General features: G+C 42.9%; 1 protein-coding gene across 2 annotated transcripts in view; it reads left to right on the top strand.

Moving 5' to 3' along the window:
- Window positions 1-23,668, top strand: part of LOC124605312 (nucleoprotein TPR-like) — a 404,625-nt gene that overhangs the window by 210,609 nt on the left and 170,348 nt on the right. For both annotated transcript variants that reach the window (XM_047136896.1, XM_047136895.1), the window contains exon 16: window positions 8,272-8,517. In XM_047136896.1, the coding sequence (XP_046992852.1) occupies window positions 8,272-8,517 (246 nt within the window). The remainder of the gene's footprint in view (window positions 1-8,271; window positions 8,518-23,668) is intronic.

The following is a 23,668-nucleotide window of genomic DNA, read 5'->3' as shown; positions in this document are numbered from 1 at the left end:
CCGGCAGCTGTGGCTGTAGCTACACGACGAAAATCAATCAGAAACGATTCGACCACGTCATCGGTTTCCGAATCAATGAACATGCAAGCAAGTTCGGAGGAATCGAATGCTCTATCCACAGCAACAGGCAAACGGGACAACGCCTCGGCGTTTCCGTGCTTAGCAGTGGACCGATACAAGATATTGTAGCGGTACTGCGAGAGGAAAATAGACCAGCGAATGAATTTCTGCACTGTACATGGAGGTACAGGCTTGGTCGGATGAACAAGCGATGTCAAAGGTTTGTGGTCTGTGATGATGGTAAAGTGACGACCATACAAGAAGTCATGAAACTTTGTAACACCAAATACGAGAGCCAATGCTTCTTTCTCGATCTGTGAATAATTTCTTTGCACAGACGAGAGCAATTTGGACGCAAAGGCAATAGGGCGATCGTGCGATCCATCTTTGTGCGCAAGCACAGCACCGATCCTGAAATCCGATGCATCCACCATTAATAAAAGGGGCTTCCGGGGATCGAATGGCGTAAGGCAAGTATTGGAAAGCAATGCCGATTTCAACTGGTGAAAGGTGCGTTCGCATGCTGTCGTCCAGACGAACGGAACACCTTTACGGCCTAAGCGATGAAGCGGAGCTGAAATGGAAGAGGCATGTGGCACATATCTGTGATAATAGTTAATTTTCCCCAGCACACTCTGTAGCTGCTTCAAATGCTGCGGCGTCGGCAAGTCTTGTATGGCCCGGTGCAAAAATGTCTGCAAATTATTCACATAGATGAGAAACACTGTCCGAAGGCACAGTCTGGTTCACTGATAGGGCATTGAGTACATGTCCCAGGTAGGGCAAGTCACGAGCAAAAAACACATATTTGTCCTTCCGCAAGCGAAGACCATTTTGTCGCAAGACCTGAAATAATGTCCTGAGATTGGCTAAATGTTCTTCTTCCGTTTTTCCGGCGATCACAATATCGTCCAGATAGTTTGCTACAGTAGGGACCGACGCACAAACAGTTTGTAGATATTGCTGAAACAATGCAGGGGCGGATGCACACCTGAATGTCAGTCGTTTGAATCTATACAAACCAAGATGCATGTTAACCACCAAAACACGCTGGGATGCTTCGTCCACCGGTATTGGCAAGTATGCATCTGCTAGGTCCAACTTCGAAAAATATTTACCCGGGCACAGTTTGTCAAAAAGATCTTCCGGGCGGGGTAAAGGAAAAGTTGCAATCACTAGTTGTGGATTCACTGTTGCCTTGAAGTCCACACAAAGTCTCAATTGTCCCGAAGGTTTTGGCAAAATTACTAAGGGTGATGCCCAAAGAGAAGCCTGCACACTTTCAATTACACCTTGTGATTCCAAATCATGTAATGTTTTTGCAACCTCATCACGCAATGTGTGGGGAACATTGCGCGCTCTGAAAAATTTCGGTTGCATGTTTACTTTCAGTTCCAAATGTGCTTCATAGTTCTTAGCACAACCGAGGCCCGGTGCAAAAATGTCTGCAAATTCTTCACATAGATGAGAAACACTGTCGGAAGGCACAGTCTGGTTCACTGATAGGACCTGATTTACTATAGACAAGTTAAACAACTGAAATAAATCGAAACCAAACAAGTTCACTGCAGAATAAGAACGAAGGTTGTAAAATAACACAAGTTTTGTTTGTCCCTTGTATGTTGCAAGAAGGCTGCACTGTCCTAACAGAGGGATCTCTTGACCTGAATAGCTAGTTAACTTAACAGTTGCGGCACGCAACGGATGTGTGCCCAGCAGTTTGTAAGTGCCTTGATTGATCAGTGAAACTGCAGCCCCGGTATCGAGCTGGAATGGTATCACTTTGCTGTTAATGTCCGAGTCCACAAAAAGTTTATTGCCTTGCTGACGACAAGAGCGACTGTCTCGTGCAACGTGAACTGACACTGGTACAAAATCACTTGCAACTTGATGGGAGTTCCGGCGATGTCGACGAACACTATTTGTGGGACGAACACAGTCACTGTTACAGAGAGTGGCACTGGGCGGAGTGGAATGGACTATATGAATTTCCATGGGCGAAGTTTCGCGAGCCTGAGTATCCTTGGTTCGATTCCGATTCCGGCGCGAAGCAAAGGGCCTGGAATGATTTTGAGTTTCCGATCTGAGCTTTTTCTGGCAAACACTTTGAACATGTCCTTTTTTATTACAGTAAAAGCAAATAGCTTGGAGTGACGGGCAATTCTCATGCGAATGTCTAGTAGCACACTGCGGGCATGATTTTAGCACTACATATGCTTGCCGTTGCGGTACACGTGGCTGAGAGCCTGGCGGCAGCAGCGCAGCCGGGCGCAAGGGCTGTTTACTGTTCCGTGCATCTCGCCTGGTGGGCCGGTTAACCTGACACACGGGTGGTGAAGTTGCAAATGATTCCTGTGCAAAGTCAAGTGTGTCCTGCTGATCCAATATGTCCATCACTTGTTGAAGGGAGGGATTGACTAGTTTCAAAATCTGTTCCCTTATACGAACATCAGAAACGTTCTGTGCAATTGCATCACGTACCATAGTATCTGAATAAGGGATTCCACATTGACACTCAAGAGCACAATCCCTAGTAAGGCCTTGCAAGGTTGCAACCCACTCCCGATTAGTCTGACCTACCGTACGTTTTGTACGAAAGAAGGTATACCATTTGGCAACTACATTGACTGAGTCTTTAAAATATACATCTAATGCAGACAAAATTTCGTCGTAGGACAGAGTTGCTACGTCGCGTCGGGGAAATAATTTGACTATCACACGGTACGTTTGTACGCCGCTCGTTACCTTGAATTCTGTAGGCGGCGAGATGGAATCCAAATTGGCGTGACCACTTCGTCCAGCTTTCCAGTGCAGCATCAAAAGGACGAAAAGTTGGTGCAACTGCGTGTTGTGGCAGCGTTAGCGGTGGAGCGGCAGCTGCCGCATCGTTTTGCATTGCACATTGACCCTGGACGAGCTGTCCAAGGGCATCCAGTAAGGCCTGCGTCTGCTGATTCTGTAAGCGATAAAATTCGGACAGTACATCTGGAGATGGTGGCGAAGCCATTACACAAGTAAATCAGGGCAGTATAGTTAAGAATGCGGTATTGCCTCGTCGCCAATGTTGTGGTTGGCAGGAGAGCCAACATCGTGTTACTAGAGGAGCCGAAAGGCACACGTTTTAGCTCATGCAGGCTGGCGTGAGGTCTGGAACAGGACAAGGAAATTAGGACTTAGAAAAAAACAGACGTAGCTGGTGGAATACTTAACTTTAATCCATTAATGCTGAATGTCGCTCTTGACGGTACATGATTCACAGTATCAATAGTAACTGGTAATGGCGCCTTGCTAGGTCGTAGCAAATGACGTAGCTGAAGGCTATGCTAATTATCGTCTCGGCTAATGAGAGCGTATTTTGTCAGTGAACCATCGCTAGCAAAGTCGGTTGTACAACTGGGCAAGTGCTAGGAAGTCTCTCTAGACCTGCCGTGTGGCGGCGCTCGGTCTGCAATCACTGATAGTGGCGACATGCGGGTCCGATGTATACTAACGGGCTGCGGCCGATTTAAAGGCTACCATCTAGCAAGTGTGGTGTCTGGTGGTGACACCACACCTACCACAGTAGTACAAGTTTATATACCAACTAGCTCTGCAGATGACGAAGAGATTGATGAAATGTATGATGAGATAAAAGAAATTATTCAGATAGTGAAGGGCGCCGAAAATTTAATAGTCATGGGTGACTGGAATTCGATAGTAGGAAAAGGAAGAGAAGGAAATGTAGTAGGTGAAAATGGAATAGGAGGAAGGATTGAAAGAGGAAGCCAGCTGGTAGAATTTTGCGCAGAGCATAACTTAATCATAGTTAACACTTGGTTCAAGAATCATAAAAGGAGGTTGTATACATGGAAGAAGCCTGGAGATACTAGAAGGTCTCAGATAGATTATATAATGGTAAGACAGAGATTCAGGAACCAGGTTTTAAATTGTAAGACATTTCCAGGGGCAGATGTGGACTCTGACCACAATCTATTGGTTATGAACTGTAGATTAAAACTGAAGAAACTTCAAAAAGGTAGGAATTTGAGGAAATGGGACCTGGATAAACTGAAAGAACCAGAGGTTGTAGAGAGCTTCAGGGAGAGCATTAGGGAACGATTGACAAGAATGGGGGAAAGAAATACAGTAGAAGAAGAATGGGTAGCTTTGAGAGATGAAATAAAGAGGGTAGCAGAGGATCAAGTAGGTAAAAAGACGAGGGCTAATAGAAATACTTGGGTGACAGAAGCGATATTGAATTTAATTGATGAAAGGAGAAAATATAAAAATGCAGTAATTGAAGTGAGCAAAAAGGAATACAAACGTCACAAAAATGAGATCGACAGGAAGTGCGAAATGGCTAAGCAGGGATGGCTAGAGGACAAATGTAAGGATGTAGAGTCTTATCTCACTAGGGGTAGGATAGATACTGTCTACAGGAAAATTAAAGAGACCTTTGGAGAAAAGAGAACCACTTGTATGAATATCAAGAGTTCAGATGGAAACCCAGTTCTAAGCAAAGAAGGGAAAGCAGAAAGGTGGAAGGAGTATATAGAAGGTCTATACAAGGGCAATGTACTTGAGGACAATGTTATGGAAATGGAAGAGGACATAGATGAAGATGAAGTGGGAGACATAAGACTGCGTGAAGAGTTTGACAAAGCACTGAAAGACCTAAGGCGAAACAAGGCCCCGGGAGTAGACAACATTCCATTAGAACTACTGACAGCCATGGGAGAGCCAGACCTAACAAAACTCTACCATCTGGTGAGCAAGATGTACGAAACAGGCGAAATACCCTCAGACTTCAAGAAGAATATAATAATTCCAATCCCAAAGAAAGCAGGTGTTGACAGATGTGAAAATTACCGAACTATCAGTTTAATAAGCCACGGATGCAAAATAATAACATGAATTCTTTACAGACAAATCAAAAAACTGGTAGAAGCCGACATCAGGGAAGATCAATTTGGATTCCGTAGAAATGTTGGAACACGTGAGGTAGTACTGACCCTATGACTTATCTTAGAAAATAGGTTAAGGAAAGGCAAACCTACGTTTCTTGCATTTGTGGACTTAGAGAAAGCTTTTGACAATGTTGACTGGAATACTCTCTTTCAAATTCTGAAGGAGGCAGGGTTAAAATACCGGGAGCGAAAGGCTGGTTACAATTTGTACAGAAACCACATGGCAGTTATAAGAGTGGAGGGACGTGAAAGGGAAGCAGTGGTTGGGAAGGGAGTGAGACAGGGTTGTAGCCTCTCCCCGATGTTATTCAATCTGTATATTGAGCAAGCAGTAAAGGAAACAAAAGAAAAATTTGGAGTAGGAATTAAAATCCATGGAGAAGAAATAAAAACATTGAGATTCGCCGATGACATTGTAATTCTGTCAGAGACAGCAAAGGACCTGGAAGAGCAGCTGAACGGAATTGACAGTGTCTTAAAAGGAAGATATAAGATGAACATCAACAAAAGCAAAACGAGGATAATGGACTGTAGTCGAATGAAATCGGGTGATGCTGCGGGAATTAGATTAGGAATTGAGACACTTAAAGTAGTAAATGAGTTTTGCTATTTGAGGAGCAAAATAACTGATGCTGGTTGGAGTAGAGAGGATATAAAATGTAGACTGACAATGGGAAGGAAGGCGTTTCTGAATAAGAGAAATTTCTTAACATAGAGTACAGATTTAAGTGTCAGGAAGTCATTTCTGAAAGTATTTGTATGGAGCGTAGCCGTGTATGGAAGTGAAACATGGACGATAGCTTGGACAAGAAGAGAATAGACGCTTTTGAAATGTGGTGCTACAGAAGAATGCTGAAGATTAGATGGGTCGATCACATAACTAATGAGGAGGTATTGAATAGAATTGTGGAGAAGAGGAGTTTGTGGCACAACTTGACTAGAAGAAGGGATCGGTTGGTAGGACATGTTCTGAGGCATCAAGGTATCACCAATTTAGTATTGGAGGGCAGCGTGGAGGGTAAAAAATCGTAGAGGGACACCAAGAGATGAATACACTAAACAGATTCAGAAGGATGTAGGTTGCAGTAAGTACTGGGAGATGAAGGAGCTTGCACATTATAGAGTAGCATGGAGAGCTGCATCAAACCAGTCTCTGGACTGAAGACCACAACATCAACAACTTGGACTGAAGTTAGGATGAACAAAATGTTTCCGCTTCCTTTGTGAGTGGGACAGCTATGACTGGAGATCACGCTGCAGTGGTGTGGTGGTTAGCACACTGGACTCGCGTTCAGGACAATGGTTCAAACCCGTGTCCGTCCTTCCAGATTTAGGTTTACCATGATTTCTGTAAATTGCTCCAGGCAAATGCTGGGATGGTTCCTTTGAAAGGGCACAACCAGTTTCCTTTGGGATCCTTAACACATTCCGAGTATGTGCTTCATCTCTAATGACCTCGATGTTGGTGGAATGTTAAACACAGTCTTCCTTCTTCTGAAAAACCTGGCCTGAAAAGTAAATGATGGAGCCTGGGAAAAAGAATATAAAGTACAATACCTTAATTACCTGACATACAATCTTACTACCATAAGACTACGGCTTGTGAAAAAATTTAGTGAAAGCAAGGAGAAGTTTTCAAGTATTTAAGACAAAATTCCCAGATTTTGTTGATGCTAAGATCAAAGAGGGAATCTTCATTGGACTACAAATTTGAGAACTATTTAAGGACGACACCCAATGCGGTCATTGAAGGGAAAAATTTTGATAAGCACAGAGAGTACTTCCATCAAGAGATTTCAGCACTGGAAAGTATTACATGTGCAAACAAAGTTGATACTCAGCGTGGTGGCTGGTGGGACTGACTGTAAAGGCATTTCCCATTTACAGTCAATCCCATCAGCCACCGCGCCGAGTGTCAACTTTGTTTGCACTAACAATAGGTATCATGAAAAGTAGAACTCATCTGTGCTTGTGGACTATTGGTGGAATGTTGTGAGAGATGCCTCAAAAGTAGATTACAAAAGAGACCAGGGGAGAAATTCCGTACATACTTCTTTAAATATGAATATCTTTGAACCAAAAAAAAAAAAAAAAAAAAAAAAAAAAAAAAATCTGGTGTCTTATTCTTGTTCCTCAACCTCAATTTGGTTGTAATAGACTATTTTTTTAAAAGGGTCAAGACACCTTTAATTTTTTTGAAGACCAGTATTATAACATTATCATCAGAAGTCATAAAGCTATACATTGATTAATAAAGTCTAGCAGTGTACAGCACTAAAAAGAATTTGGTAATTTTGTATAATCATGGTATCTGCCTTATCCATAGAAAAGATATCAGAAAAGAAAAAGTGTTTAAAGTATGGGCTTCTCAAGTTTAGTAAATATTAAAATACTGTCACAAAGTCATATTAATTTAAGCTTAAATCTTGAAGCCATCAGGTTTATGGTGTACAGTTGTAACACCTTTCTTCTTTGTGCATTCTGTCCCCAGTCAAATTATTGGTGTGAAATTATTCGGTGAGCCCCCATTGGGGGTATTTATTGTAAGTTCATGAAAATCTATGTAAATTTCCGATATGCTGGAACTATTTTACTTCAAATGATATCTCCCTTGATTTCACCACTCTTCTGCCTATCACATTTTGCCCCTGTTCATGCTGTGAGTGATTTCATGTCTGGGACATTTTCATGCAGTTTAGTTTCAACAGCATTTGCAAGTGTTGTTGCCTCTTCTCTTCAGTGAATTATAGCTTATCTCTTTCTTCTAATTCACAGTGTATTTATAAACCATAATGATGATGTTTCTCATTTTCTTCTGCAATATTGCTGTAAGTGTTATTAATTTTTCCCTATCCAAATAAATAAAATAATGAATTTAGAAAAAAATTCTTGTCACCAAGTTTTTTTCATTTCATCGCATTTTGTGTAGAAGGTTTGTGTCTGGTTTTTATGTGTCAGATCACTCATTAAGTTGCTGAAATTGTGTTGTGGCAAATTTGACCATGTCTACTACATGGTGACACATGACGTCCATTTTCCACTTTGGTACTCATATGGTTATTGTTTTACAAATTACGTTGAGGAAAAAAAGCCACTTTTTAACATGTTGCCTGTTGACACCTATCTATGCATCTTCACCCGAAGACCCTAAGAGGAGCGCCAACAGGCATCATGCACATACACCATATTTATAAAAAAGTACCTCAACTTGTTTTGATAATAATTATAAGAATCTTAAATTTATTCTGAGCTTTCTGAATTTCAGATTATCACGAGTCTTAGAGAGAGAGTACAATCCTTGGAAACAGAATTATCAGATGTTAGACTTGCTAAAGTAAAAGCGGAAAATTTATTACAAAATAGAAATGAAGTTTGGCAGAGAATGGAAGAATCCTGGAGACAAGAACTACAGTCATTGGAAAAGCTTATAGACACCCTCAACAACAGAAATGAAAACCTGTACAAACAGCTAGGGGAAGTTTCATCTAGGGCACTGACATGTGTACAAATGGTATGTGTTAGTATTTTTTATGATCCTGTCCGGGCATTTAACTGAAAAAGCATGGTTTTTTTTCCATTGTATTTTATGAGTTAAACTTATTAAATTTGTGTTCTTGTGTATTTAAGACAACAAAGCACTTTCTATATTAAAAAATTAATAACACTATCTTTAGATAGTAGGTTGGTTATAATTTAACATCTCATTTACAGGAACGACAACATTGTGTTTTGTTAACTCTTATGGTGTTGCATGCTGATATAAATGCTTTCATATGCCATTGTGCTTTATTTCTTGAGAGTGTATAGCTATTGTTGATAAAAATTTAAGTGAATCTAAAGCTGTACCATACTGTTGAAGCAAGCTGGATTCAGATTATCACCTTACAATAGAGAAGCTACCTGCAAGCTGTCCAAGAAGTTTGTTTTGTGAACTGTCAATTTGTTCACAATAATTGTATTCCACTAGTTCACCTTTTCTGAATTGTGCATGTGGGGGTTATCCTTACAAACACATTCTCCACTCCTGCAGTTATTTCAGCCTCAACCTATGATAACCTGACATCATCACACTCTTAACCCAATAGTTTCTGCCCCCCCTCTGTCCTATCTCCTCCTCCCAATTCACGTCCCCTCACCCTCATTGTACACCAATCTCTGCCAATGTATTTTCATAATTGTTAATATTCCAACATGGACTTTCCATTGTTCAAATTCGCATAAGATACAGATCCCTATAGCGTCTCTCAGTACACCAAAAATCTAAGTAGGACAAGAGTAGTGTAATAAAAAAAAAAAAAAAACAGATTAAATTTTCCCGTTCATAAGCAGCTTTGAAATTACCTTGTTGTGGTGACCCTTCGCTGCACATCGGCCTACTGGTCTAGCCCTGTTCCATGTTTGTGTAGCACGTTACAGCTGTCGTTTAGTGCAGTCCCTTTCTTTTTTTGTATGTCCACTTCAGGCAACAGCTCTTGATTCTGCTTTCTGCTGTATGATTAGACACTTGTCCACTACAGTCACTGACTAATGGTACCTATACAATAACTCTGGACCTAACAAGGATTCTGCTGGCCTAACCTTGTCCTCAGTTCATAGCTTTGCTTTCTCTTGTGAACATTGGATTTCAGTCACCATGTGCATGTGCTACGATGGACACACCATGTGGCGATGACCTTTTGTATCCAAGATGCTTGTAGCAAAGTGTTGAGACTATCCTAGACTGCACTGCCTCTACTCCTGCAGTGCAACTCAGTACGTAAAACAGTGATCGCAATACAAAGCATTCACTCTGATCAACAAACATTTGTCCCCACCTGGGTACTAACAGAGTTTCAAGCTTCCACCTGTCACACTTGTGTGATAACTGTATTCTATTCTTTCCTATCTATCTTTGACCATTTCTCCAAAGAGAGACATTTAATACCACACTTCGTGTTGGCCAAAATCATGTTTGTGCTGGCGAATACTTGGCCATGAGGTCGTGAGTTGCTTCTGTGTCCTGTACTCCTGTGGAACGTGTATTGTGTGTTTATTTTTGGTGTGTGTCTGCACCAAGGACATTATTCCTAATGTATTGCTCTTTTATATAATGCCAGCAAGTGACTTTTGCTAAGAACTATTAAATTTGAGATCATTCATTGCTCCCTGTTGTAATTTAGTTATCTGAATAAATTTGTTGTTTCCATAACCTCTTGTCAACATTATTAATTGTGCAGTACCCAACAAGTCTGTTCTCACGTCCTCAACTGCAGCTAAATTTTTGTGATTATTTAAGCAGGGATACTTTCCTTCTGTGCCATATCTAAAAAACTTGATCTTGCAGAAAAACTTGTTTGTCCGTTGGGAAACATTCCACGAGGCAACAGTTTGTTTCATCAGGAAAGAGGGAAGGAGAGGGAAAGACGAAAGGAAGTGGGTTTTAAGGGAGAGGGTAAGGAGTCATTCCAATCCCGGGAGCGGAAAGACTTACCTTAGGTGGAAAAAAAGGACAGGTATACACTGGCACACACACACATATCCCTCCACACATACAGACACGAGCAGACATATTTAAAGACAAAGAGTTTGGGCAGAGATGTCAGTCGAGGCGGAAGTGTAGAGGCAAAGAAGTTGTTGAAAGACAGGTGAGGTATGAGTGGCGGCAACTTGAAATTAGCGGAGATTGAGGCCTGGCAGATAACGAGAAGAGAGGATATACTGAAGGGCAAGTTCCCATCTCCGGAGTTCGGATAGGTTGGTGTTGGTGGGAAGTATCCAGATAACCCGGACGGTGTAACACTGTGCCAAGATGTGCTGGCTGTGCACCAAGGCATGTTTAGCCACAGGGTGATCCCCATTACCAACAAACACTGTCTGCCTGTGTCCATTCATGCGAATGGACAGTTTGTTGCTGGTCATTCCCACATAGAATGCATCACAGTGTAGGCAGGTCAGTTGGTAAATCACGTGGGTGCTTTCACAAGTGGCTCTGCCTTTGATCGTGTACACCTTCCGGGTTACAGGACTGGAGTAGGTGGTAGTGGGAGGGTGCATGGGACAGGTTTTGCACCGTGGGCGGTTACAAGGATAGGAGCCAGAGGGTAGGGAAGGTGGTTTGGGGATTTCATAGGGATGAACTAACAGGTTACAGAGGTTAGGTGGACGGCGGAAAGACACTCTTGGCAGAGTGGGGGAGGATTTCATGAAGGATGGATCTCATTTCAGGGCAGGATTTGAGGAAGTCATATCCCCACTGGAGAGCCACATTCAGAGTCTGGTCCAGTCCCGGAAAGTATCCTGTCACAAGTGGGGCACTTTTGGGGTTCTTCTGTAGGGGATTCTGGGTTTGAGGGGGTGAGGAAGTGGCTCTGGTTATTTGCTTCAGTACCAGGTCGGGAGGGTAGTTGCGGGATGCGAAAGCTGTTGTCAGGTTGTTGGTGTAATGATTCAGGGATTCCGGACTGGAGCAGATTCGTTTGCCACGAAGACCTAGGCTGTAGGGAAGGGACCGTTTTATGTGGAATGGGTGGCAGCTGTCATAATGGAGGTACTGTTGCTTGTTGGTGGGTTTGATGTGGACGGACGTGTGAAGTTGGCCATTGGACAGGTGGAGGTCAACGTCAAGGAAAGTGGCATGGGATTTGGAGTAGGACCAGGTGAATCTGATGGAACCAAAGGAGTTGAGGTTGGAGAGGAAGTGGTGGAGTTCTTCTTCACTGTGAGTCCAGATCATGAAGATGTCATCAATAAATCTGTTCCAAACTTTGGGTTGGCAGACCTGGGTAACCAAGAAGGCTTCCTCTAAGCGACCCATGAATAGGTTGGCGTATGAGGGGGCCATCCTGGTACCCATGGCTGTTCCCTTTAATTGTTGGTATGTCTGGCCTACAAAAGTGAAGAAGTTGTGGGTCAGGATGAAGCTGGCTAAGGTAATGAGGAAAGAGGTTTTAGGTAGGGTGGCAGGTGATCGGCGTGAAAGGAAATGCTCCATCACAGCGAGGCCCTGGACGTGCGGAATATTTGCGTATAAGGAAGTGGCATCAATGGTTAAAAGGATGGTTTCCGGGGGTAACAGATTGGGTAAGGATTCCAGGCGTTCAAGGAAGTGGTTGGTGTCTTTGATGAAGGATGGGAGACTGCATGCAATGGGTTGAAGGTGTTGATCTACGTAGGCAGAGATATGTTCTTTGGGGGCTTGGTAACCAGCTACAATGGGGCGGCCGGGATGATTGGGTTTGTGGATTTTAGGAAGAAGGTAGAAGGTAGGGGTGCGGGGTGTCGGTGGGGTCAGGAGGTTGATGGAGTCAGGTGAAAGGTTTTTCAGGGGGCCTAAGGTTCTGAGGATTCCTTGAAGCTCCGCCTGGACATCGGGAATGGTGTTACCTTGGCAAACTTTGTATGTGGTGTTGTCTGAAAGCTGACGCAGTCCCTCAGCCACATACTCCCGACGATCAAGTACCACGGTCGTGGAACCCTTGTCCGCCGGAAGAATGACGATGGATCGGTCAGCTTTCAGATCACGGATAGCCTGGGCTTCAGCAGCGGTGATGTTGGGTGTAGGATTAAGGTTTTTAAAGAAGGATTGAGATGCAAGGCTGGAAGTCAGAAATTCCTGGAAGGTTTGGAGAGGGTGATTTTGAGGAAGCGGAGGTGGGTCCCGCTGTGACGGAGGACAGAACTGTTCCAGGCAGGGTTCAATTTGGATGGTGTCTTGGGGAATTGGATCATTAGGATTAGGATCATTTTTCTTCGTGGCAAAGTGATATTTCCAGCAGAGAGTACGAGTGTAGGACAGTAAATCTTTGATGAGGGCTGTTTGGTTGAATCTGGGAGTGGGGCTGAAGGTGAGGCCTTTGGATAGGACGGAGGTTTCGGATTGGGAGAGAGGATTGGAGGAAAGGTTAACTACTGAATTAGGGTGTTGTGGTTCCAGATTGTGTTGATCGGAATTTTGAGGTTTTGGAGGGAGTGGAGCTGGAAGTGGGAGATTCAGTAGATGGGAGAGACTGGGTTTGTGTGCAATGAGAGGAGGTTGAGGTTTGCTGGAAAGGTTGTGAAGGGTGAGTGAGTTGCCTTTCCGGAGGTGGGAAACCAGGAGATTGGATAGTTTTTTGAGGTGGAAGGTGGCATGCTGTTCTAATTTACGGTTGGCCTGTAGGAGGATGCTCTGAACAGCCGGTGTGGATGTGGGAGAGGAAAGATTAAGGACTTTTATTAAGGATGGGAGTTGATGGGTGTGTTCATTGGCTGAGTTGATGTCTAGGTGAAGGATTAGGTGGGTGAGGGCAATGGATTGTTCAGTTTGGAACTGGTATAGGGACTGATGGAAGGAAGGGTTGCAGCCAGAGATGGGAACTTTAAGTGTGAGGGCTTTGGGGGTAATGCCAAATGTCAGACAAGCCTGAGAAAATAGAATATGGGAGCGTAATCTGGCTAGGGCGAAGGCATGTTTGCGGAGGGAATGTAAATAAAACTTAATGGGGTCGTTGTGGGGGTGTTGTGAGGGTGACATGGTATTAGAAGGTGGAAAGTGTAACATGAGGTGAAATGAAAATGAAAATAAAACAGTACCTCCATTATGACAGCTGCCACCCATTCCACATCAAACGGTCCCTTCCCTACAGCCTAGGTCTTCGTGGCAAACGAATCTGCTCCAGTCCGGAATCCCTGAATCATTACACCAACAACCTGACAACAGCTTTCGCATCCCGCAACTACCCTCCCGACCTGGTACTGAAGCAAATAACCAGAGCCACTTCCTCATCCCCTCAAACCCAGAATCCCCCACAAAAGAACCTCAAAAGTGCCCCACTTGTGACAGGATACTTTCCGGGACTGGACCAGACTCTGAATGTGGCTCTCCAGCGGGGATACGACTTCCTCAAATCCTGCCCTGAAATGAGATCCATCCTTCATGAAATCCTCCCCACTCCGCCAAGAGTGTCTTTCCGCCGTCCACCTAACCTTTGTAACCTGTTAGTTCATCCCTATGAAATCCCCAAACCACCTTCCCTACCCTCTGGCTCCTATCCTTGTAACCGCCCCCAGTGCAAAACCTGTCCCATGCACCCTCCCACTACCACCTACTCCAGTCCTGTAACCCGGAAGGTGTACACGATCAAAGGCAGAGCCACATGTGAAAGCACCCACGTGATTTACCAACTGACCTGCCTACACTGTGATGCATTCTATGTGGGAATGACCAGCAACAAACTGTCCATTCGCATGAATGGACACAGGCAGACAGTGTTTGTTGGTAATGGGGATCACCCTGTGGCTAAACATGCCTTGGTGCACAGCCAGCACATCTTGGCACAGTGTTACACCGTCCGGGTTATCTGGATACTTCCCACCAACACCAACTTATCCGAACTCCGGAGATGGGAACTTGCCCTTCAGTATATCCTCTCTTCTCGTTATCCGCCAGGCCTCAATCTCCGCTAATTTCAAGTTGCCGCCACTCATACCTCACCTGTCTTTCAACAACTTCTTTGCCTCTACACTTCCGCCTCGACTGACATCTCTGCCCAAACTCTTTGTCTTTAAATATGTCTGCTCGTGTCTGTATGTGTGGAGGGATATGTGTGTGTGTGCCAGTGTATACCTGTCCTTTTTTTCCACCTAAGGTAAGTCTTTCCGCTCCCGGGATTGGAATGACTCCTTACCCTCTCCCTTAAAACCCACTTCCTTTCGTCTTTCCCTCTCCTTCCCTCTTTCCTGATGAGGCAAAATTTTTTTGCAAAAGCTTGAATTTTGTGTGTATGTTTATGTTTGTTTGTGTGTCTATCGACCTGCCAGCACTTTCGTTCGGTAAGTCACCTCATCTTTGTTTTTATATATAATTTTTCCCACGTGGAATGTTTCACTCTATTATATATATATATATATATATATATATATATATTGTTGGTATATATGTTCCTGGTTTATGTTGGCAGTTTCAGCTGTTTTGAATACTTTGTTTATTGTTGACAGTCGAAAAGGTTATGTTTTAGAGTGCTTGGCAAACTTTTACTTTCAAAATATATGAACAAAGAATTTGTGTGAAATTGTTCTTGAAAAAAATTAAAGTGCAACATCGTATTTGAAATGTTGACTGTGGCTTTTGGCAAACCTGCCATGAGTAAGACAAGAGTTTATGACATTTCAAAGAGGGTTGAGAAGACTTTGAAGATAGCAACCACCGTGAACACACTAGCACATCAATTACTGATGACGGGAAATAAAGAAAATTTTTCAGGAAAATCTCCAAATCACAATCAGAGAGGTTGCTTAGATGTTGGCATAGTCTTTGGCTCACACCAAGCAATTATTATTATTATTGTTATTATTATTATTGTTATTATTATTATTATTGTTAATATTAGGCATGAAATGTGTAGCAGCAAAGTTTGTTCTGAAATTGTTGAATTTCAACCATAACTGACATCATGTAGACATCACTCAGGAATTGCTGAATGAAGTTGACAGCAATCCAGAAATTCTAAAGAATATTGTAACCCATGATTAAACATGGGTATATGGGTATGACGTTGAAACCAAGGCCCACCTGTTCCAATGGAAACTGGTTGAAGAGCCAAGACTGGGGAAAAAAAGTTCAGTAACGTGTGAAGGCTTTTCGCATCGTTTTCTTTGAGTGTTACGGGATAGGGCTTCATGAGTTCCTGTCTTGTGGTTGCGTGGCCGATAAGGAATACTACCTGCAAATTGTGTGCAGTTTGTATGAAGTAATCCAAAGAAAGTGATTAGAAATGTGGTAAAGTCACTCATGGAAATTGCGTCATGATAGTGCTTGTGCACACTCCTCAATGCTTGTTTGTTAGTTTTTGGCAAAAAAACCAAATCATTTTGTTGCCTCAGTCACTGTATTTGCCTGAAATGGTCTCCTGTGACTTCCTTGTATTCCCAAGGCTGAAGAGAACCGTGAAAGGAAGTAATTTTGCCACCGTTGATAACAACAAAAGTTGCTGAAGAAGCTGAACACCATAATGAAAAGTTCGTTGAAGAAGTGCTTCCGAGATTTGTAAAAAGTACTGGCACAAGTATATTACATCTGAGAGTGTTTACTTTGTGAAGGGGACAAAGATGATGTAGATGACTACATAATGGTTATTTAAGAAAAACAAAAATTCAAAGTACTTTTTGATTACACCTCACATAAACTTCTGAAAATGCCCTTTACATGCAATTGTGTCCAAATTTAATTTGTAACAAGTACTAAGTTTAATATCTCTATCTCCTACAAAATTAATATAAAAATTTTTTAAATTTGTGCATAATATTCCTCTCAGTCACATATCTAAGCACATAAAAAATCTTTTTGTGATTTTTAATTATGGCTGGCATTATATTGGTTGTTGAAATAGGAAAAATTGTATTGCCTTGCCCATGTGTGTCAATTGTTCCCAAGCCCATCCGATTTTGGAGCAGAGTGTGTCCTGTTCTTGCAGAAGAGAAGAAAAACCAGAAGATTAAAGTGTTGGAGTGCCTCTGATGCTCAGAGATGAAAAGACATTAAAGGCCTCATAGCTGCCTACTTCTGTGCATTCGTTTGCCTCAGTGTTGAAGCAGCCAGTGCAGAAAGCTAATGCTGGAACCTAGACCTTGACAGTTGATGAGGCACCTACACCTGCACCTGTAAATGCAACTGTAAGCTTGTATTGGTCATTCAACAACCTAGCCTACCCGCCAAAGCAATAGTGGTTGCTACAGAGCCTAGTGTCTGAGAGGATAACGGACTCTCATGGCAGACAGATGACGAGACCAGGCTAACTGTTCCTGTTAAAATGGCGTTGCCACCATTCCCAAAACCCAAGCTTAGAACAAAAACCATCAAGGCAAAACTTTGAGATCTGAAGCCATCAGACCATGCGACCTTGATCCTGTGTGATGGATCGAATGATGACAATACTTTTGATGCTAAGTTTGTCAACATCTGCCAGAGGGAACTGGCTATTCCGCCAAGTCCCTCAACCCTCCTCTGATGCAATCTCACCATTCAAATGGCTTCCATACTGCAGTGGAACTTGAATGGTTTCAGGACACATGCGGAGGAACTACATCTATTAACTCACGTTAGACCAAAGTGTATCTGTATTAAAGAGCCACATTTTAAATTCTCTGATATCTCTGTGCAATGTGGCTGAAGAGGATTACCTTAGGAGAGAGAGAGAGAGAGAGAGAGAGAGAGAGAGAGAGAGAGAGAGAGAGAGAAAGAAAGGAGGAGTGACCCGTTTTTGTCAACAACGAGTACTACACCTTGCTTCTCTTCTTCACAACCACCCTGCAAGCAGTTGCTGTATCAATACATGTGCATCACCAGTTGAGAATACGTTCACTTTACCTGTCACCACATGAGGTGCTAGAAAAAAGGCTCACCATGATCTCCTTATTCAGCTTGTCCATCCGTTCATCCTGTGTGGTGATCTTAATGCACATAGTGGGCTTTGGGCTCTGCAACCACCTCCCCCAGTGGTAGAGCAATTGAGAGACTACTCTTGTTGTCATGTGCGTATTTGTTGACCATAGGATGGAACACGCAGTTCAGCAGTGCTTCAGCGTTGTTCATTGCCATCGATCTCTTGATATGTTCCCCAGCCCTCATATACACTGCTCTATGGGAAGTGGTCGATGACTTGCACTCAAGTGACCACTTCCCAATCTGTATTCACCTGCTGGACAGAGTGCTGCCCAAAAGACATCCACCACAATGTATGTTTCATAGGACAGACTGGATGCTTTACAGCCAACTTGCTGTGTTTGAACACTATGATAACATCCAGGAATGGATTGATCATACTACCCAGACAACCCACAATGCCGCTGAAGCCTCCATTGTTCAGTCTTCAGGCTAGCCGGAAAGGCAACCTGTTCTTTGATGGAGTGACAAATGCCGCACTGCTGTCAGGTCCAGGCAGGCGGCTCAGTGTAGGTTCAAGTGCTGGCCAACTGGAGAGAACATTGCACCCTTTCGGCTAGTGAGGGCGAAATATTGTCAAATCATTAGTGAGAGCAAGAAGAGATTGTGGCAACAATTTCTGATCACTATAAACCTTTCCACTAAAAGTGCAATTGTATGCGAGGCCATCAGGATTTCTCGGTGAGATGGGAGGTTCCCAGTGGCTGCAGTAATAGGAAAGGGTAGTCTCAGATCACTCGGAGAGTCATTGCCCAGATTATAGTTGCCTGTTTTGCCATGGTTACTGCCTCATTTGGACGAGAGTCCATTTTAATTCTAGTTTTAAGACCTGGGAAGGAGCAAACATACTCGAATAGTTACCTTAGTGTTGCCCTCACTAGTTGTGTGGTAAAGACATTGGGGTAGATGGTCAGTCTGGATCTTAGAATCCAGACAGTTCCATTGTCACTTTCACCTCTAATAACCTGACCCTCCTTGAAGTGGCTAAACAAAAGGCTTTCTTGCACCAGCATCATCTCCAGGGTATATTTTTTGACTTTGGGAAGGCCTACAATACTACTTGATAGCATGTTATCCTCGGGCAGTGCCATGAATGGGGTTTTTTGAGGATGCCTTCCCATTATTATATGATCCTTTTTCTCACCCCACTATTTTAGACATTGAGTGGATGATGTCCTCTCTGACCACTTTCAGCAGGAGACCAGTGTCACTCAATGTAGTGTTTTAAGTGTAACTGTCTTTCTCATAGCTATTAATAGTACCATGTCCATTGTTAAATGTAGTGTCCAGTGTTCTCTGTTTGTTGACAACTACTCTGGTTGTATTTTGCTCTTATTCAAGCCTTGCAATGATGACCCATCAGTTGCACCTGACTCTTCATCAGTTGGATGAGTGCGTGAAGAGTAGGGGGGTCTTAAATTCTCAGCTAAGAAGGATGAATGTATCCTTTTTAATCATTGCAATTCAGTTTGAAACATTCCTATGTTGTGGATTAGGGACGCTGTTCGTAGTTTTAAAGACTGAGTGGGGTTTCTGGGCCTCATATTTGTTTCAAAACTTACATGGTTTACACTCCTTAGGGGGCTGGAAAGACACTCCCTGAAAGCACTTTAAAATGTCTTAGCCACAATTCATGCGGAGCAGACGACTGTCTGCTCCGATTTTACAAGCCTTTGTGTGACGTTGACTTGATTATGCACTCACGATGTAGGGATCTATGTAAATGTCGTATTTAAAGATATTGGTGGGCACTGGGGTCTTTCGCACCAGCCCCATACTGAGCCTTCATGCTGAGATTGGTGAACTATCCAGCAATGATTCCTCATGATGTGACAGGCCAATGAAACATTGTCCATGCTATACACACCTGATTACCATAGTGATTCTTGTCCACCAGTGAAAAGCTTTTTGATTCTCAACACAGAGCAACTAGGTCCTGTGGGATTTGTGCGAAGGATTGCCTTTTCAAGTTGGATGTGAATGGCTTTAACTTCTACACCAAGGTTGAAGCAGATCTCCACCTTGAGTCCTGCAGAGGCCCAGAATTATTTTAGATCTGACCAATTTTAAGAAAGATTGCACTCGCAATCTTATGTTTCGATATCTCTTTCTCAACATTTTAGATAGGCCTCATGGCTTTACAGTTGTGTATACAGATGTCTCCCAACAAGGGGCTCCCTTGGCCATTCATTCTTCTTGCCTGACCATGTCTTCAGTTCCGAGTTCCCCTTAGCCACACTGTATTTTCTGCTGAGATGCATGTAATTCTGAAGGCATTGGAGTAGATGAGTATCTTCAGGACACACATTTTCTCACCTCCTTCAATTCCCTTAATGCCATGCAGTTGTCACAGCATGTGTACCTGGCAGAAAAATTAGTCAGGACTAATTGTACTTCATACAGTGGTGGGATAAGAAGGTGTCATTTTGTTGGATACCAGGGCATGTGGGAATGTGGGGAAATGAACAGGCCAACAAAGCCACCAAGGAGTTCTGCAGGGAACATACCATTACAGAATGAGCCATTCCCTTGTAGGTTGTCATTGCGCTGGTGGGTCACAGATCCATTCAGTTGTGGGAGGAGGACTGGCTAGTAGGGACAGACTACAAGCTGTGGTTGGTAAAGCCAACTATCTGACCATGGCAATCCTCATTCTGGTTGCTCCAACAAGATTACGTGGCCCTAACCTGCCTCCGCAAAGGGTAGTGTCCCCTCACAATGGCTTTTTACTCCAGCGAGAGGACCCCACTGTCTGTAATGCCTGTGGTGTGCAAGTCAGTCTATACCACCGAGCAAGGTGGCACAGTGGTTAGCACACTGGACTCGCATTCGGAAAGACAATGGTTCAATCTCGCGTCTGGCCATCCTGACCTATGTTTCCTGTGATTTCCCTAAATCGCTTCAGGCAAAAGGGCACTGCCGACTTCCTCCCCTATCCTTTCCTAACCCGATGGGACCAATTTTATGATACTCCTCCTCACTTATCTCATTACATTTTAGTATGGGTGCTAAGGCTTCATTGTTTTGCAGCCACAAAACCTGATCACCACCACCACCACCACCACCACCATCACCACCACCATCATCATCATCTCCAAATAACTACTGCAACATCCATCCATTTGAACCGACTTACAAGTTATTATACACAGAAAATTACCATTTTCAATTTGATTGTCTCTAATTTTCACAAAATTTGGTATGTACATTGCACATGTCAAGAGAATTAAAATGCCAAATTTCACAATTTTAGCACAATTACAACAAAAGTAATGAGTGTCCAAAGTTCTAAAAATGTCTGGAAAATTTGACAAACATGACAAAAATGGCTGTAACTTCTGTTTAATAGAGATATAATTATGAAAGAGGTGATTTTGGAAAGGGGTAAGAACAAGGTTTCAAATGATACCCTACATGGTTGTATTCAAATGATGAAAATAATTAAGGTCAGGGACCATGACCTTTATCTGGATTATGTCAGAACATGTCATCTACAAAATTTGTGAAAAAGAATATACTTGTTCTTCATGTTACACTACACTGCATAGTAAAGTAATTGGGATGACTTTTGGATCAGTAGAGATAAATAAATATCTACATCTATGTGATACAATAATGCAATACAAACTGCTCTGGCTGCCAGAGACTGGTCGTGTGTGTGTGTGTGTGTGTGTGTGTGTGTGTGTGTGTGTGTACGAGGGGGGACCCAAAAGTAACCGGAATTGTAATGCTGCACATCATGTACTTGTAGTAGCAGGTTGCGCTGCCAGAGGGTTGTAGTAGGAGCTCTGCTGAGTCATTCTGCCACGCGGCATCACCCAACAGTGAGAAGTGTGGTTTCTTTGCCAGTTCTTTGAGAGTGCGTACAGTGCAGACGTGACCTGAGGAAATGGCTAGTTCTTACGAACAACGTGCGGCAGTGAAGTTTCGTTTCTTGTTCGGCAAGAACGCAACAGAAACTGTGGCAATGATTCAGACAGCCTACAGAGACCATGCTCTTAGTAAAAAGCAAGTGTATGAATGGTTTTCTTGGTTTAAAAAGGGAGAAATGGTGGTTGAAGATCAGCCCTGTTCCAATCGACCTTCAACTGCTCGAAGCCAAGACAACATCAACAAAATCCGTGATCTCATCAGTGAAGAACGACGCAGGACAATTGTCCAACTCGAGAACTTGTCCGGGTTGTCCTGGAGCTCAATTCAGCTCATCTTGACCATCGATTTGGTGATGCGAAGAGTGGCAGCAAAATTCGTGCCAAAGCTTCTTACCGGAGATCAAAGAGATCGTTGTGTTCAAGCCTGTCGTGAAGTGAAGGACGCGTTCAAAGATGATCCACATTTTTTCAACAAAATCATTACAGGTGATGAGTCATGGTGCTATGGGTATGATCCAGAAAGTAAACAACAGTCATCAGAATGGAAGTCACCTGGCTCACCACAACCTAAAAAAGCTCCATAAGTAAAATCGAATGTGAAAACGATGTTGATCTTTTGACGTCAAAGGGATCGTACACTCTGAATTTGTCCCTGAAAACCAGACAGTAAACCAACAATTCTATTAGGAGGTTATGAAACGGCTTCACAAAGGTATGTCGCGAAAACATCCGGCTTTGTGGGATTCTGGCGTGGTTCCTGCATCGCGACAACACTCCCGCGCACACGACTCTCAGCGTTTGCCAGTTTTTGGCTTTAACGAAGACGACTACCTTGACCCACGCACCCTATTTGCCAGATTTAGCACCCTCGGACTTATTCCTGTTCCTGAGGATGAAAAGAGACTTGAGGGGGAAGCGTTTTGTGGATGTGGAAGACGTAAAACGCAATGTCATGAAAGTATCAAAGAGGACGAATTTAAAAGGTGCTTCGAGCACTGGAATGATCATTTGGACAAGTGTATTAATGCTAATGGAGAGTACTTTGAAGGAGATTAAGGTTGTATTTGAAAACAATAAAGTATATGATTTCTAGTAAGAAGTTCCAGTTATTTTTGCCCCCCCCCCCCCCCCTCCCACCGCGCATGATGTGTGTGTGTGTGTGTGTGTGTGTGTGTGTGTGTGTGTGTGTTTGTGTGTGTGTGTGTGTGTGTGTGTGTGAGAGAGAGAGAGAGAGAGAGAGAGAGAGAGAGATATATATATATATATATATATATATAGAGAGAGACCTGGCAACAGGTGCATCAGGACATACGCTGCAACTATGAATTGTGTACCTGACGTCGAGGAACCTTATTTTAACTTGATGTAATTATATTCACGACAAAGATGCTTGCCTGACTGAAACTCATTCTATAAATAAATGCATATTACATCAGATGTTTGTGTTGCATGATCCTATTTTTTAAAAAAATATAGCTGACTTGTTAGTACTGTACTACTTCTCTTTCTTATCCTTGCAGAAATGTGTATCGAAACTCCTAAACATGACATGGAAACACTAATGTGAAAATATAAGCCACAAGCATGCCATCATCCCACTTTCTTCTGATAATTTCAAACCCCTCACTGAAGTAACATATTTTGTCCACAACAATTTTTGATTCCAAGTTTTGCAAATTGGGTAATATGGACTAGAAGACATCCAGTCACAGCGTATATGGGGCTCCAAATGTTTGCTGTGTTGTTGGTTTTGTAGATACATGTGCAGCGTTGTTATGTCCAATATGTTGCCCAAGTAGGAAGGGGACAGCTTTTTTACTGTTGCCTCTAAGGCTACGACTATCATATAAGTGAAAACTCTACTGAAATGAAGCCATGTTTGGGATATGTGCAAAGTGGATTTTGAGTCTTATCCAGGAGACTATTTGAGCCAAAGCTACTTGGTCATGGAAGGAGTCATATATATTTTGAAGAATGCTGTTAGAAAAATAACAAGTAACACAAATTAAAGAATTTAAAAAAATTGAAAAACAACTGTAAGAGTGTACACATATAAATAATACATTACAGAGGAAGGTTCTCAATTACTGTGAGGTACTTCTACTTGTGCCACAAAGGCATCTTTCAACTTAGACATGAAGATTTAGGGTGCGCCACTGAAGTTTCCTGTTCCGCTTGAAGCTTACTACAAATGAAATATGCTGGATAGTGTTGAGAGAAGTGAGGGATGGAAGCAGGGAGGGTGTGAGGGGTGGAAGGATATAAGCAGGGAGGAATGGAAGCAGGCAGAGAGTGAGGGATGGAAGCAGGGAGTCGCGTCCCAAGCATGGGTTACATTTAAGGTCAAAGGACACAGCTTAGCTGGTGGGCACTAATGAGAGGGAGACTTTTGA

Source organism: Schistocerca americana, chromosome 3 (genome assembly GCF_021461395.2).
Source record: "Schistocerca americana isolate TAMUIC-IGC-003095 chromosome 3, iqSchAmer2.1, whole genome shotgun sequence".
NCBI classification, from domain to species: Eukaryota; Metazoa; Arthropoda; class Insecta; order Orthoptera; family Acrididae; genus Schistocerca; species Schistocerca americana.
This window is presented reverse-complemented; position numbering and strand designations above follow the sequence as displayed.